This window comes from Aulonocara sp. 'chitande type north' Nkhata Bay, linkage group LG22 (genome assembly GCF_057382095.1).
Source record: "Aulonocara sp. 'chitande type north' Nkhata Bay isolate Kocher_YH1m ecotype deep benthic linkage group LG22, A_spYH_male_GT1.1, whole genome shotgun sequence".
In the NCBI taxonomy this organism is placed as follows: domain Eukaryota; kingdom Metazoa; phylum Chordata; class Actinopteri; order Cichliformes; family Cichlidae; genus Aulonocara; species Aulonocara sp. 'chitande type north' Nkhata Bay.
This window is the reverse complement of record NC_141364.1, coordinates 10,481,077-10,496,183: the sequence shown is the minus strand read 5'-3', so window position 1 is coordinate 10,496,183 and position 15,107 is coordinate 10,481,077. Positions and strand designations below refer to the sequence as shown.

The window sequence follows — 15,107 nt, the reverse complement described above, 5'->3', positions numbered from 1 at the left end:
TTTTGTTTTTACGTGTTTACAATCCACCCTTCCCCAAAATGAGCAAAACTCAATTTATTTTAGGTTGTAGCATTTCCACTGCTTTACTTCGGTGCTTCTAACCTACAAAAGGCAAATATTAGCATTTCCATTTTGGCAAATGATCAGATTTCTTCCTTCTTTTGCCTTTTAGGTTTACTGTAAGTCTGATGAGAACATGTTGAAAATAAAACCACTTCCTTCCCAGTTAATTCTGAAAGTTCGAGATCCTGTTTTTAAACCACTTTGTGTTAAAAACATTTAAAGATCTTCTGCTTTTGTTGAGAAGCTTGATAACCTCATGTTATAATTCACAAAAACAAATACTTTTGTTATTGTGCACTGGCAGAAGTGCTAATGAAACCCAGTCATTATGAAAGCATCTTTCCAAGTATGAAGCAAATTTCTCCTAAACTTGCAAAATAATGCACTGGCTTTGGCAGAGGATGTGCTCTTTGAGTGCCCTTTTAATTGTGTGCTACTGTTAGAGAGTATAAGCTTATTTTCTAACCTTCGGGTCTAGTAAGGGAATCGTAGTGTAAATGTTACATCACATGAGGAGATGTAGTAATTAGTTCTGACCTTGCGGGAGGTGTAGTGGGGGTGCTGTGCCAGTTTGGTGTCCATGCTGTCCAAGCAGACTGTGTCAGTGACTTTTCCAACGGTGAGGCAAGCCTCATCCAGAATGGAGATGATGCCTTTGTGGGCCTGCTCCACCAGGTCGACAATGATCTGGTTGTTGAAGTATTCGATCTGCGCATAAAGAGCACGACTGTCAGTTCAAAGAAAGAACAGATTGGTTTGTGAATGAAGTGGTTGCTCTTGTTACTGCACGAGAATTTTGTTCTGTTTATGAGCTTTTGTGACAGATGTGTCCACATACAGCGAGTGTGTGGTTTCGGTCAGTTTCTTGATTTTGCAATGACACCCCCATACAAACAGATTCACAGATTGTTGTATATCTGATTTTAAAATAAACTACAAGTAATGAGAGTTAACACAACAAGAGACTAGCAGTGATGTCGTAATCAGAATCCAACAACATGTGGCAACAAAAGGCAACATAAGAGTCAGCAATGCAAAGCTAAATGGTAACTTTTCTCAACTTTGAGGTGAGTGATTGAAGACACTACAAATGGGAGTGAAAGATGCTTATTGACATAAGAAAGTGTTTAAATGACATGAGAGGGTTACCTAAGCAACCAGGTGTCCACTAGTGAGCAGACAGGTCAGGGTTTTAAGCTCACACAAAACTCGTGTCTTTTCACGAGACTTTAAATCCAACACTCGATTAGAAGATTTTCAATTTGAAAATCAGTGATTTAAGAGTTTCCTTTTTGGATCAACATTATGAAGGATAGCTGTAGCTTCTGGAAGTGAAAGGTGAAGCCATTGGACAAGTTTCTTTAACCTGCATTAGTTTTAAGAGAATCCAGCAGGGGGCGACTCATCTGGCTGCAGAAAGACTTCTTGCATAGGGGGAAAAGGTCCTTGGCTCACTTTGTCTGTGTCCTCAGTAAACACTTTGATGAAGACTTCAGTGGATAAATCATAAATAAAACATGAAGTTAATTTGTAATTTATGGACCTCATTAAAGTCAGAACTGAGAATTATGCAGGGTATGCTAATTTGCAAAAAAAAAAATTCTCACTGACAAGTCCAGTGTCCTCAGTTTCCCATTCAGATCAGTCCCTCATTTGAACTGACCAAACAGTGAGGGGCTGTTCTGGGTTTGGGGGACAGCAATGCTACATGGGTTATGTAAAAGTTAAAGCATAATTAAAACACAAATTTGAGATGGGATGGGAACCACTGAAGTTGATGTTGAATCCAAAATACACTTTTAATCTCTCAGCCTGACCTTTAGATACACATAGACACAACATTACACTTCAAAGTCAGAGTTGATGGGTAGTTTTGCATAGTTCACTGTAAAATTATGGCTATTTATCTCATACTGGGTTTTGATGCCCACTTCATCCCCTGTCTGAAATCCAGCTTTCCTCTGATTGGCTGCCTCTCTCAAACAGAAGGTTTAAACAGCAGGTGTGTGAGGCTTCAATGCAAGATCTGTTTAAGATGACCATATAAAGACATCTCCATATTTGAATCACAGAGACAAGGCGGGAGAAATCTGTCTGGCTCAGAGCATATCAAGTGGTCTGAAAGCTGACCTTTTGACCTTATTATTTGAAATTTTGTCATATTTCATATGAGCATCCACCACTGGAACCGGATATATAATACAAGAGAAACAATGACAGGCCCACTTTGAGTAAGAACAAATATGGACGCAGCCGTTGTTGTGCAAGTGCTTGTGTTTGTGTGTTTGTGTGTTTTCCTCACATGTTGCCAGGTGATGCCTTCTCTCTGATATTCGTCTTGTTCCTGTCTGAGGATCAGCTCGATAAAAAGCTGCTGCAGCTTCTCGTTGCAATAATTGATGCAGAACTGCTCAAAGCTGGCCGAAAACAGCGGAACAAACACTTGAGCAACAACATCAACAATGACTAGTATTCACAAGAAAAGAGGGCGGATGTCAAAACACTGTTGTGACACCCACCTGTTGTTGTCAAAGATCTCAAAGCCATAGATATCCAGCACACCAATTACAGTGTTTTTCCCATGCAGCACTGGGTCGTAGTCTTTCACCTCAATGATGCTGTTGATGCGGCTGACGATCCAGCCGAAAAGCCTTTCATAGAGAGCCTGTAGGAGAGAAGGCAGAGCTTAAAAAAGGTCACAACTGTGACTATGATAAAAGGAAAACACGTTACTGTATGTTGTAAACATCTATATTCATCCTCAGTAGCCGTAACACCATTTAGCTTTACTGTTGAGCTATTTTGGGCCTGTTTCTGGCACCTTGGCAAAAGCATCCCGTCCAAAGCAGGCGTCCTGCTCTGTGTGCCCCTTCTCAATGACCTCGCCTCCTCCAGTGGCCACCGTGCGGTACAGGAGGCTCTTATTGACGCTCTCCGGGTCTGTGGCCGTCAGTTCTGAGATGTGGTTCACAACTTCTTGTCCCACAATATTAACGCTCTCACCATCGCTCTCAAATTGCATATTGCCCTGAAAAAGACACCATTCTATTTCATTGGATGCTTCAAGTATATTGACCAATTTATGTTTTGCATGTATGTCAAGAAAAGTCATTAATCCGAGCTCTAAAATACCAAAAGCAGAATGGTGGCGAGGATCTGATAAACTGAGGTGATCTCTTCTTTTGAGAAGCCAATAACTTCCAGTGCGCTCAACACGGCTTTGTGGCTTGAGCGATCATTGTTGGAGGTCTGGAAAGCGAAGAGATCAAATAAAAATGCAAAATAAAACAAATGGGCTGCTGGGAATATTTTTCCAAATTATGCAAAAAATTTAAAAAAAGATTCATTTTAAAATTCAGACAGTTTAATTTATATCAGTTATTCAAACTTTTATTCACTCTTAAACTAAAACTCTCAAGATGATATACTCACAACAGTTTCCGCTCCCTCTTTGGTATAAACGTAAACAGCAGGATCATTCTGCAGGTGAAACGACTGCAGCATTTCATCAGAGCCTCCACGCAGCAGCTATGAAAACACAGCAAATATACCAGCTCAGCACCATTGTGACTGTACAGCTGTGCAGGCATCACTGGGCAGGTGACATTTATTTGTGGAGGTTACATTGCACAGCCTGGTTATAGCTGCGGAGTGAATGTGTTCATGTGATAACTGCGATAACTGTTTTACAGCAGAAGTGCAGACTGCAGTTTACCTGATAGAACGAGTGGAAGTTCCTCTCACCTCCTTGCTGGTGCACCACCCTGGACTTGAACAGGAAAACAGATTATGGTAGCAAATAAAAAATGCTACCTAAGGTACTCTTACAGTGTTATACGATTACTCTGTGATGACGAAGCTTTTTCAAAAGTTACTTTCAGTTAGGTGCAGTTTCTGTAACCAATGTTAGGGTCATTCCTCAAAATGTGTTACACATTATTCTGTCGCATAATGAAAAATAATGCATTACTTTACTTATTCCTTAGAGGAGGAAAAAACCTTAAGACTACTCCATCCAACTCTTTCTTTAATTCAGGGTCACATGTGGGGCTATCCCGGGTGTCATCAGGTGAGAGGCAGGCAGACGGCCTGGACAGCTCAATAGCCTATAACAAGGTTAGACTCCCTAATTAAGCAAGAGCACACAGAGAGAACCCCAAAAGAATTTGAAACCTGGAACCTTCTTACTATGATTTAACAACTACCACTCTACATCCTATTAGTTTTCTGCTACTGTATTACACGACCTGTGTGACTGCCATATATCTGCAAACCTCAGACAATTAGCGTTAGCTGGAATATACATCCATACATGTTTTCTAAGGAGCTTGGAAAGAAAAGCAACCGGACTTTCTTTCCAAGCTCAGATCACCATCACCTGGATGACTGAGAACACAAACATCCATATATGTTCATATATGTTCTCAGACTAACTGAATATTAGAGTAAATGTATCCTAAATATATTTGGTCACTTTGAATGCAAAGCTGACAATAAATGCCTATCTGTGTCTGTTTGTTAGAATTTCTTCTCTTTTGTTCACTGACATTAAATGAAATATTTATCTGACAAACTCAACTTCTAACCTTAAAATTTAAAATTTAAAAATACCATTATACCTTTACTACATACTACATACAATTCCCCAAAGGTCAGAGCTCATTGGTTTAAGTTTTTGAGACAAAAAAAAGAAAGCTTTGGACGCTGAATCAAGTGGGTCAGTCCAAAAGGGAAACGTGAAAACAACACTAATCACTCAGAAAAATTAAACTTGGTGGTTGTTACATTTACACAATTCTAACTTGTAATTTTAAACAAAATAATTTCATGTTTATATGGTGAACGTAATTAAATCGTGTAGGATCTGCGTGAAATTCAACAACTTAATTTGTTCCAGTTGAGATGACATGATGCAGTCTAGTTGGAGTGGAGTGGTTAGCTGACTGGACTCATGAAGTGCACAGGTTCACATGAGACTTCAAACCACAGGAAAACCAAACTCACACTACGTAGATGCTATTGCTACTTACTGTGGTTTAACCTGTCAAGTACCTAAATGTCAAGAAAATTCTGTATCAAGCCTTATAATCATAGCTTTCCTACTTATTTAAGTCTGGATTGACAGCCCGGCACAGTGGTTAGCACTGCAGCCTGGGCTCAAATCCAAATCCACAGTTTGGCTGAGTTTGCAGTGGGTTCTCTCTGAGTACTCTGGTTTCCTCCCACAGTTAAAAGTCATTAGTTAATTAGTTAGTTGGTAATGCTAAATTACCCATAAATGAGAATATACGTGCAAATGTTTGTATGTCTCTATATGTTAGCCTTGCGACACACTGGCCCCACACCTGTCCAGGGTTTACTCCGCCTCTCACCCTGTCACATCTGGGATAGGCCTCAGTGTGAACATAGCATCACATGTTATGCTAGTCAGCTGTCATTTTTAGATATCAAAGACTAATATTTCCCTGGATGTTTCTGAAACACTGGTGAAAAGATTTACCTCCAAGAAGGACTTTCATGGCTTTTCCGAACACCATTTGAGCTTTTACTGGAAGGCTACACATGTACAGTCCACATACAGTAAAAAATATAAGCAGTTGCTTATGTATCGTCCTAATAAACTATTATGCTTTAGTAAATGAGTTAAACAGCAAAAGTAGTGTGGAAGAAAAGAATTTTCACAGTGCTGATGGTTTTCTTTTGTCTCTGTTGTGGTGTCAAAAATTCATTTTTCCAGGAAAAACTGTTTTTGCTTTTTGTTTTTTAGACAGCAACAACCCCAGTGCACCATGCAAATAAGACCAGACCACCTAGTTTTGGAGGAAAAAGTCCAAATCTCCACCTTCTGTATTTCTAGCTGTTTCAGTTTTTCATCTCTGGATTTTTTTTTGCTGCTTCGAGACAGCGTGGTTATTTCTGCCCTCTGAGAATAAATCATGCACCATCATTTAAACTGGATCTGAGTGTCAGACGGTTTTTTAACAGAGCGGATAAATACAGCAGCATCAAGTACCCCCAGGTGAGCAATTCATTAACGCGCAGCAGCAGGAGGATAGAGGCTTCACAGACACATCTATTCATGGATGTTCCCTCACACCTCTTTGTTATCACCTCATGAAACATTCATGTTCAGCAGGAAAGATGTAATTTAAAAGCTAAATGAGAAGAACTTTTTGGTACTTTTCAGCAGCGGCTCGCTGTGAAGGCCCTCTCTCTGCAGTTTAAACCCTTTCATCATCTCACCTTCTCCAGCAGGTAGTTGTTGATGTGTCCTCCGGTGGGATCGCCGTTGAAGTTGAAGTTGATGTCCATGTACTTGCCGAAGCGGCTGGAGTTGTCGTTGCGATTTGTCTTGGCGTTCCCAAAGGCCTCCAGCACACAGTTGGACTTCAGCAGCACGTTCTTCACACTGATTGATCACGTTGTGGTAACCAATGATGGATTTACAGAATCAGCCATGAGGGAGGTAAAGCGCAGTCAGAGGAATAGAAGAATGACAAGTTATTTATGGCAACATCACATTAAAATAAAACTTATGAACCTAATGATCATGTGAGGGCTCACCTCTCGACCTCTGCCCTCTGGCTTGGGTTTGTGATTGCTGCAATGTACTGCATGATGTATTTACTGGCTTCTGTTTTTCCGGCCCCACTTTCACCTACAACACAAAAAATGTTTCACACAACCTTTTTGAGCATGGAAGTGAATATAATATCAGAATATTTACATGATGTGAAAAAATGGCATCTCACTGACAAAAGGATGTATTTAAGCAGCATGCCATCTAATGAATGAGGATACAGACATTTGGTCAACGCAGTAATAATCACTATCTAGCAGATCATATTGTTTGACAACCTTCATAGTCCTATATCTATTCCTGTCTGCATAAAATAAGTCTCACATCCTCCCTGCCTACAGAGTGAAAGAAATAAGTAGTAAAATACAGTATACTTTATTTATGGTAAATGGTAAATGGCCTGTATTTATATAGCGCTTTACTAGTCCCTAAGGACCCGAAAGCGCTTTACATATCCAGTCATCCACCCATTCACACACACATTCGCACACTGGTGATGGCAAGCTACATTGTAACCACAGCCACCCTGGGGCGCACTGACAGAGGCGAGGCTGCCGGACACTGGCGCCACCGGGCCCTCTGACCACCACCAGTAGGCAACAGGTGAAGTGTCTTGCCCAAGGACACAACGACCGAGACTGTCCGAGCCGGGGCTCGAACCGGCAACCTTCCGATTACAAGGCGAACTCCTAACTCTTGAGCCACGATTTATGGGAAAAGGTTGAAAAAATGCCCCTCTTAAAACAGCCAACAAAATACATATATACAAAAAAAGCTTGCATACACAGAACAGGCATGTATCTGAATACACATATATTTACACAATGATAAAACAGTTTGATCAATGAGGTGAAAACGACTCAAAAAGCACTCAGAAATAAACTTAAAAAATCAAACGTAAGCCAAACACCTAAGTTATGGTGTGACTCATCACCTGATGACATCTTGGTTTTGACCAAAAAAGAAGCATAAATTAAATTCCCAAAAATACCTAGCTGAGTATTAAAACTGCAGAAAGCGGAAACCAAACACAGGGCTGATTTGTGTATGTGAAAATACCACAGCGTAATTTTTTTTTACCTTCATATAAGTAAAACCACGCTGTCCCATGCTGTCACCTGTTTAACCCTAAATTGATTTTACAGTCACTGGTTTTGACTGTATCTCAATTCTGTATCCCTATAGTAAAAACCTGTATAGGTTTTAACTATACTAATACTACCATCCTGATCTGATCTGTGATTAACAGTGATAAAAGTCTCCCATTATAGGACTTGTTTTTCTAAAGCCTGAAAACAGTGTATGAATTAACTCCAGGAACACTGTGATTACAATTCAGTCAAAGGTCACTGCTGATTTTTAGTAGAGGGACGCAAAAAATGTATTTTTAAATCCAGATTTAGGCAAGCTGCCTGTTCAGGTAATGATAGAAAACCAGTTTACTAATTAATACTGCTACTGGTATAGCCACCTTATTTGGTATAGTTACAAGTACAGCATCGGTGCTTCCTTACTGTTAATTATTTTCCTAATTAATTAAATAACTTTTGTCTCTAGCATTAACCTCAATGTCCCAACATAACAGTTAACTTTGGGATTAGCATCATGCTAGTTAACTAAGGACCTTGGAAAAAAATAAAGAAAGCGACTGGACTTCTTTAAGTGGGTTGAAAGGCCTTCACAACACTTAAAGAAGTCCAGTCGCTTTCTTTGGTAGTGTAGATCCTGAGACTACCATGACCTGAATGACCGAGAACCTATACAAGCTAGTTAGCTTTGCGTTTTAAATGTTAGCATGGTGCTTTAACCTAAATGTTCACCATATTATCATGTTAACTGTTGAATTAACAATGATATTAAGTGCTAAGTGCAATGTTTTCATATTAGGTTGAAGATTTACTTTTACAATAGAAAAATCCTAAACAGTTATAGCAACCTGATAACTTACACTCACTAGCCACTTTGTTAGCCGCATTTGTTCAACTATTCATTAACGTATCTAATCAGTTAATCACATTCCAATACTTCACTCTTCATGTCTACTATAGACATGAAAGTGAGTTCACTGTACTCTAATTTGCTCCACAGTCACTTGATCACCTTTGAGATGTGGTGCAATGGGTGAATGACATCATGTGCAGCAGACAGATCTGCAGCAACTGTGTGATGATGTCATGTGAACATGGACCAAAGTTTTAGAAGAATACTGCCAGCACCTTGATGAATCCATGTCATGAAAAATTAAGTCTGTTCTGAAGGCAAAAAGGGGTTCACCCTGGTGCTAGCAAGGTGCACCTAAATCAATTTTACATTTTTAATTCCATATTTTTGTCAAGGCACAAACGAAGAAAAGCAGAGTCATACTTAAGAGGGTTCATATTTTGACTAAAGTTTAGTTTTCTCTATAATTTCCCTTTAAGTAGCTTTGAAGTTGTTAAAATGATCTAATTCCTCATCGGATTGTTCCAAATATTTAATAAACATAAAATCAGAGAAACCAAAGAAGGTTTCATCATTGAACAGAAATCCCACCAGTCAGACATTACAAGCTTATTATGAGGTTATTGAAAGTAAACAGCAGTGAGGTTAGTCTGACCTGATATGACAATGCAGGTGTCTTTGGCCCGTCTCTTCATGGCTTTATAGGCAGCATCAGACACTGCATACAGGTGAGGAGGGTTTTCATACAGCTCGCGGCCTCGGTATGCTTCAATGTTATCTTTGCCGTAAATGTCCATCTGCCTGTATGGGTTAACGGAGACGACCACTTCTCCGATGTAGGTGTAGATTCGGCCCTTCTCGAACCTGACAAGACAAAAGGCAATCACATACACCTGCTGTTATTAAAGATTTGTGATATAGATTTTCCAAATGCAGTACCTGCAGACCTGCTGTGCACATTTGAGATTAAAAGAAGTCACAAAACATAGCATTCAGCCATAGAGTCAAGATCAACCACAGATCAGCTGATCTTAGTGCTAGCTCATATCTACTTATACCCTTCTACACAGCAAGTTAGCAAATCAAATGCATGTATTAAGCTCCTTTGTGCATGAATAAGCCACTGTGCAACCCGCCTCTACCCCAGCCCCCTTTCTTCAATACTTTTTCTGACTCAGCCAGTGTCATATATTTTCTATCTGTATCTGCTTCTCCAGTTACTGTAGATTTAACTACCAATTTCCTTTTGACTGTAGTGGTCCAGTCTGGACTGTATGTCAGATAGAATTATGTCGTTTATTCACTCTTTTGTTAACAGGTATGCAGGTGCAAGTTAGCTGCATTTGCCATTAATTTTTTCACAATGCACATGAAAATGAAGATCACGCACCACTATGTCACAGCTGACAGGAAGTGACACAAGTGTCTGCATGCTGAAAGCAGGAAATGAAACTTGCGGCTCGAAGGGCGTCACCAAGCCTTGGGTAATCTGACTGTGGGTTTGTTGAGCTGGGAGGGGTTAAGACTACATGCCACAGAGGATAAACAGGTTGCTAGAATGAATAAGACCTAACAGTCGTGTTGCATGTGTAGCTTTGTAGATGGTAGGTGTTGTATTTGCTCAACATGTGGCAGAAATGCTGTGTCTCAACTCAGAGGTTGGAATCTGTCTTAAAGAATGATTCCTGTTTATTTCATGGTGTTTTCCATTTAATGTGCTTGTGCTGGCTCTTTGCATCAGGCTAAGTTTCAGGCTCCACCAGGATATGAAAGTAAGTTCAGACCACTTGCATAATTGTCTAAAACTTTAACCTAAAGACCATCAACATAATAAAACGTGCGCACGTGCTTTTATTATAACCGTTGTGTAATTTGTTAGTTTATTGTTCACCCATAGAGCCAGTTTAGAATCACCAATAAACAACTATTTTTTGGTATGTGAGAAGTAGCTTAAGTACCTGGGCAGAACTCACAACGGCACAGGAAGAACGCACAAACTCTTCAGAGAAAAGCCAGCCAGCAGATAGGAAACAAGGAATCTTTTTGCAATGAGGCCATAGTGTTAACCACTCCCTGATCAGTGGTGTGAATGTGAGTGTGAAACATTATCTGTCTCTCTGCATCGGTCCTGCGATTGACTGTTAACATAACATTACACCTGCCTCTGGCACTGTGACAACAGAGATGCGCTCCAGGCCCTGAACGGGTTCAGCGATTAAAAATAGATGGATGAGTAGTTTATTGCATCTAATTCATTTTATCTGCTCCAATCTGCGATCGTGCTCCTGATTTTAGTCATGCTACTAACTGTCAGACACCAAAACTGCTTCTTCTTTTGGCTGTTACCACTTGGGGTCACCGTAGTAGGAACAGTTCTTTCATCCCCTTCTGTCAAACCCTCTGCATGTCCTCCTGCACTACACAAAAAAACCACTGTATTTTTATGTTTGTGGACTATCTGTGCATGGTTTATGTATTTAAGGTCAGTTTGAAAGCGTCTATAGTTAAGTTTTCCCAACCTGAGTATTCAGGCAATAATTAGCTATACCAGAGAAAAAAGAGGGAGATGTGGCTCTATCAGAGAATCCTGAATTTGAAATCTATTGGATAATTTTATAACGGCAAAGATGTTGATAGAATAATAATGCTCAAGAAGAAAAACTTTATCTTGTGCATAGTTTTGAAGCAGTTTTCATTCAGATTTGATGATTATGCAGTTTTTACATGCTAGTTGTCATCACAGTCATTGGAAATTAGAATAGTGTTTTTAAACAACTGACAAAAGTGGCCAAAAGCATTTCCAAGACAAGTGCTGAAACCTGTTTCTACTACTACAAGCATCTTTTAAATTTCTTAAAATTATTTAAGAAAATAAGATAAAAACGTGATTTCTTCATAATTTGGAGAATTTGTTTGTTACAGCTGCTAAAAATTAGGTTTACCTTTTGAGGTTTAAGTCATCATGGGTGGTAACTCCAACACTAAAACCACCCTAAACCGTTTAAAAAATAATAATCTGTGTCAGTTAGAATGAGTTTTTATTTGTTTCTTGATAGCTAAGCCTTGGCAGAACAGTGTAATGAGAGCAAAAATTAGATATTCTTGGTTAGGGCCAGGGTTGGGGTTATGTCTAACTCACCAGTGGCTTAGACCTAAGTCAACTCAGAGGGTCAAGCACAGGGTGTTGCACACTTAACCTCTGGGTGACCAGATTGGTCACTTCTAACTGCAAGGTGATGGCTGGATTGCCTGCTGGGAGCAAGTCTCCACACAAGCTCAGACTGACTGAACTGGTTACAAAGTGTTTGTATTCAGGTTATAATCCTACAATATATTATATAGTGGTAAACCTACTTTAAAACAAGGTTGCCCAGCACATATGACATTGTGATCTAAATCCTGTGTCTGTGCATGAAGACAGCAGCTGTAAAAGACAGCAAAATATTTGCAGTGTTTGACTATTTGTTGCAGTTGTTGTATTATCACAAACGGATTGCATGTAATTGGGAACTTGACCCCATTAAACTGCAAGCGGATAGCAGACTGTATCGAAATGTATGCAACTGAATGTTGTAAATTTTGTTTGGGTTTTTTTTTGTGAATTGCCTACAACAAACAAGAGTTAGAAATTAGCAGTAGCTGTAAAAGCTATGTGTAGCACATCTGTGTTGGAACAGACGGATTGAAACTATGTTAAAATTGATCGTCCCTTTCAAACAACTGGCAGCGAGTGGTCACAAACCGGTCCTCATTTCCAAAGAACCATTTAAAAAGCAACGAGGCTGCAAGTTCACTGCACACCATTGCACTATTTTTGGTTGTGCCACAGTCCCCAGCCATGATGTTCCTTAGTATGGCTGTAGCATAGGTTAAACTACTTTACATATTAGTAAATGAGGGTTAGTCCTTAATTATTTTTAAAATTTGAATGCAGTCAAATACATCAATCTATGTACTAATGAGCAGTTCAAATTAATTGAGTAAACTACATTAATATTACATTTTATTTAGAGGTGTCAGTAATCGTGTAGTTTCTGTAAGTATTTATAAAGTGTCTCCCAAATGCAGCCAAGAAATGCAAACTTTCTTTCCCCCGAGAGAGTGCAACCATTGCAGACCTCAGTGTCTAAAATTCATGCCCCGTTCAAGTTATTCATGTCAGCTCATACAGTAAAAGTGTTCTGACTGACTGGATGGTACTTAGTAGCATTCCCAAATTGCAGATCACTGAAAAATCAAAAGAAAAAAAAAAAGAAGAAGAATCTGATAAGGTGTTTGGGCACCAGATATAACCATTAAAGGTTTTTCCTTTAATTTGTCACCTGTCTATGAGTTTGGTAGCTGTTCTTTGGCCCCAGACAAGTCTAATCAAGCTTCTGGTGACACTCTAGGCCAGAGTGATGTGAAAAATGTTCATCTAGAGCCATCAGCTGTGCACACGTCAGCTGATATAGTGTGATTATTCTCTCTAAGTCTCATTTAACAGTGTCTGACATTCTGGTGTTTTGGCTCCCTCTGCTCATCCTTCAGGATGACGACGGCCTGGATAAAAAGTGCTGTGTGACTTCTCGCAATTTGAAATGAGGACACGGTGCCCCTCTAAGAGGTCTCTGAGGAAGCGAGAAAAGTCTGGACCGAAAGCATTTACACGCTAAAGGTCATAAAAACAAAACCAGAAAAAAGTTATATCAGGATATTAAACTGTTTAGGTTTGGTCTGTTGCCATGTGTGTAATTTGTTTCCCCTGACAGTGAACGAGGTGTGGTGGTGAACAGATCAACCACAAGCATTTACACTGAAGCTGAGCGGGAACGTGGAGGTAGAAGTGAGTCATGGTCTTTTTTTCCCCTTTTATGTTTTATTGTAACATCCTCTCTTAGCCACAAGCTTATAAATTCAACACGCCAAACTGTTAGTATCAGTATTGTTGTATGAAATTTATACCGTTTGTTTTTTTTTAACTTGCACATGTTAAATCCTGTCAGTATTCACCTTAATTTATCTTTTATTTTTTTTATCCCTTCATAGCTGGCTAAACAAAGTAAAACCCAGCTGTTTTCCTTCACATACCATCCGGTACACGTGAAGTATAACCCTCTGCATCTCTACCATCCAGCTGCTTCCACCCTCCTCCTCCCCTCCCTTCCTCCTCTCTAACTGTATCTCAGGCCTTACCTCAGCTTCAGATTTTCCATAAACTGCTCCATCGTGACCTCGTCCAGGAGCACAAAGTCTGACTTCCCAAACTCCAGGCCTTCCAGCTCCGCCATCCCTGTTTGAACTTGCTAGACACAAAAAAAATAAAAGACAGACCAAACCCGGGGGAACAGAAAGCACCTCAAGGAAGAAGAAAGAGAAGTATGCTCGACTTCTGGGACCCGGTAGTGTGTAGAGAGTGTGCTGTAGGCGTGGCGTGATCTTTGGTTGGTTCTTGAGGCTGTGTTCAGTCAAGTCACTGCTGTGGTAACATGCTACAGCACGTCATGCTGTCAGTCACTCGCCTGTGCCCTCACACGGACCTATATAAATAGGAGGAGGCTATCTTTAAAAGCTCAAACCGCTTCTGCATCCTCCTCCGGCTCTGTCTTCCTGCCACAAGTCGTCCAAATTTCTTAGCTGTCACTAAACAGTGCTTAACGCGCTTGCCTTTAAGCCTTGTCTTTTTGTGTGTCTGTGTGTGTATGTGTGTAGATGTGCGCTTATTTTTACTTATATCTTTACTTTCCAGGAACAGAAACTCACATTTGAGAAGCTGCCAGACAAGAGCAGTTAACCTTACTAATTTGGGGGTAGAGAAATGGTCTTAATCTCGTGGCATTTCCTTTCTTAGTTCTGCATCAGCAATGCATCATGTTCCTCAGAGATTTCTCTCAAACCAGTTTCCAGTTTGTAGATGGTGAAGATAAGGTTTTCCAGCAGCATGTTAGTATGTACGTATGGGTGATTTAGTTCAGAGCTACAGGAATGTTGACAAAGACAGATTTCCAAACCCATTTTGACTAAACATTGCCTCATTTTTGGCTTTTAGTCAAAGATCATGAAGTAAGAGCTAAATTTAGATAAAAGGTTGACAATCAAAAAAAGAATTATCGAGACTTATCCACTATCAACATACGGTAAGCAGCTATTAACTTCAAGATCACTCAAGATCTCAAATCTAGGAAACGTTCCCACCTTACACCCTCAGAATCATCAATTTTTTTTCTACAATAACTTAAGCCACGCAAAATTTCATCTTCATACTGTGAAAATTTCAGGCTCTTGTAGTGCGTACACTGGGGTGGGGTTGGCACTCTTTGCATTGCCTGATCCGTTTCATTCTCTCAACTGCAAAAGGTGTTAAATCTCTGTGAAAAACTGCAACCTAATTAATTTTACAGCCTTTTCAAGAGTCAGAACCTCAAGCTAAAATAACTTTGACACTCACTCAACTTTAAGCATTAGTGTCATGGGGCTTATTACTGCACCAGTTTCAAATCTAATAACAAAAACAAGCATTAGTATTCTGGATCTTTTATTTAAG

General features: G+C 39.8%; 1 protein-coding gene across 2 annotated transcripts in view; it reads right to left on the bottom strand.

Annotated features, from left to right (window-relative positions):
• Nucleotides 1-14,766, bottom strand: part of myo1g (myosin IG) — a 66,263-nt gene extending 51,497 nt beyond the window's left edge. The window contains exons 1-11 of one of the 2 annotated variants that reach the window (XM_086280825.1): nucleotides 13,760-14,766; nucleotides 9,240-9,448; nucleotides 6,628-6,721; nucleotides 6,307-6,472; nucleotides 3,779-3,832; nucleotides 3,499-3,591; nucleotides 3,196-3,312; nucleotides 2,885-3,091; nucleotides 2,583-2,728; nucleotides 2,366-2,480; nucleotides 601-771 (exon numbers count right to left, since the gene is read on the bottom strand). In XM_086280825.1, coding sequence (XP_086136951.1) covers nucleotides 601-771; nucleotides 2,366-2,480; nucleotides 2,583-2,728; nucleotides 2,885-3,091; nucleotides 3,196-3,312; nucleotides 3,499-3,591; nucleotides 3,779-3,832; nucleotides 6,307-6,472; nucleotides 6,628-6,721; nucleotides 9,240-9,448; nucleotides 13,760-13,854 — 1,467 coding nt within the window. In that variant the 5' untranslated portion in view covers nucleotides 13,855-14,766. Of the gene's footprint in view, nucleotides 1-600; nucleotides 772-2,365; nucleotides 2,481-2,582; nucleotides 2,729-2,884; nucleotides 3,092-3,195; nucleotides 3,313-3,495; nucleotides 3,592-3,778; nucleotides 3,833-6,306; nucleotides 6,473-6,627; nucleotides 6,722-9,239; nucleotides 9,449-13,759 lie in introns of both variants that reach the window. The other variant, XM_086280824.1, reaches the window with a different exon arrangement.
• Nucleotides 14,767-15,107: the final 341 nt, after the last annotated feature.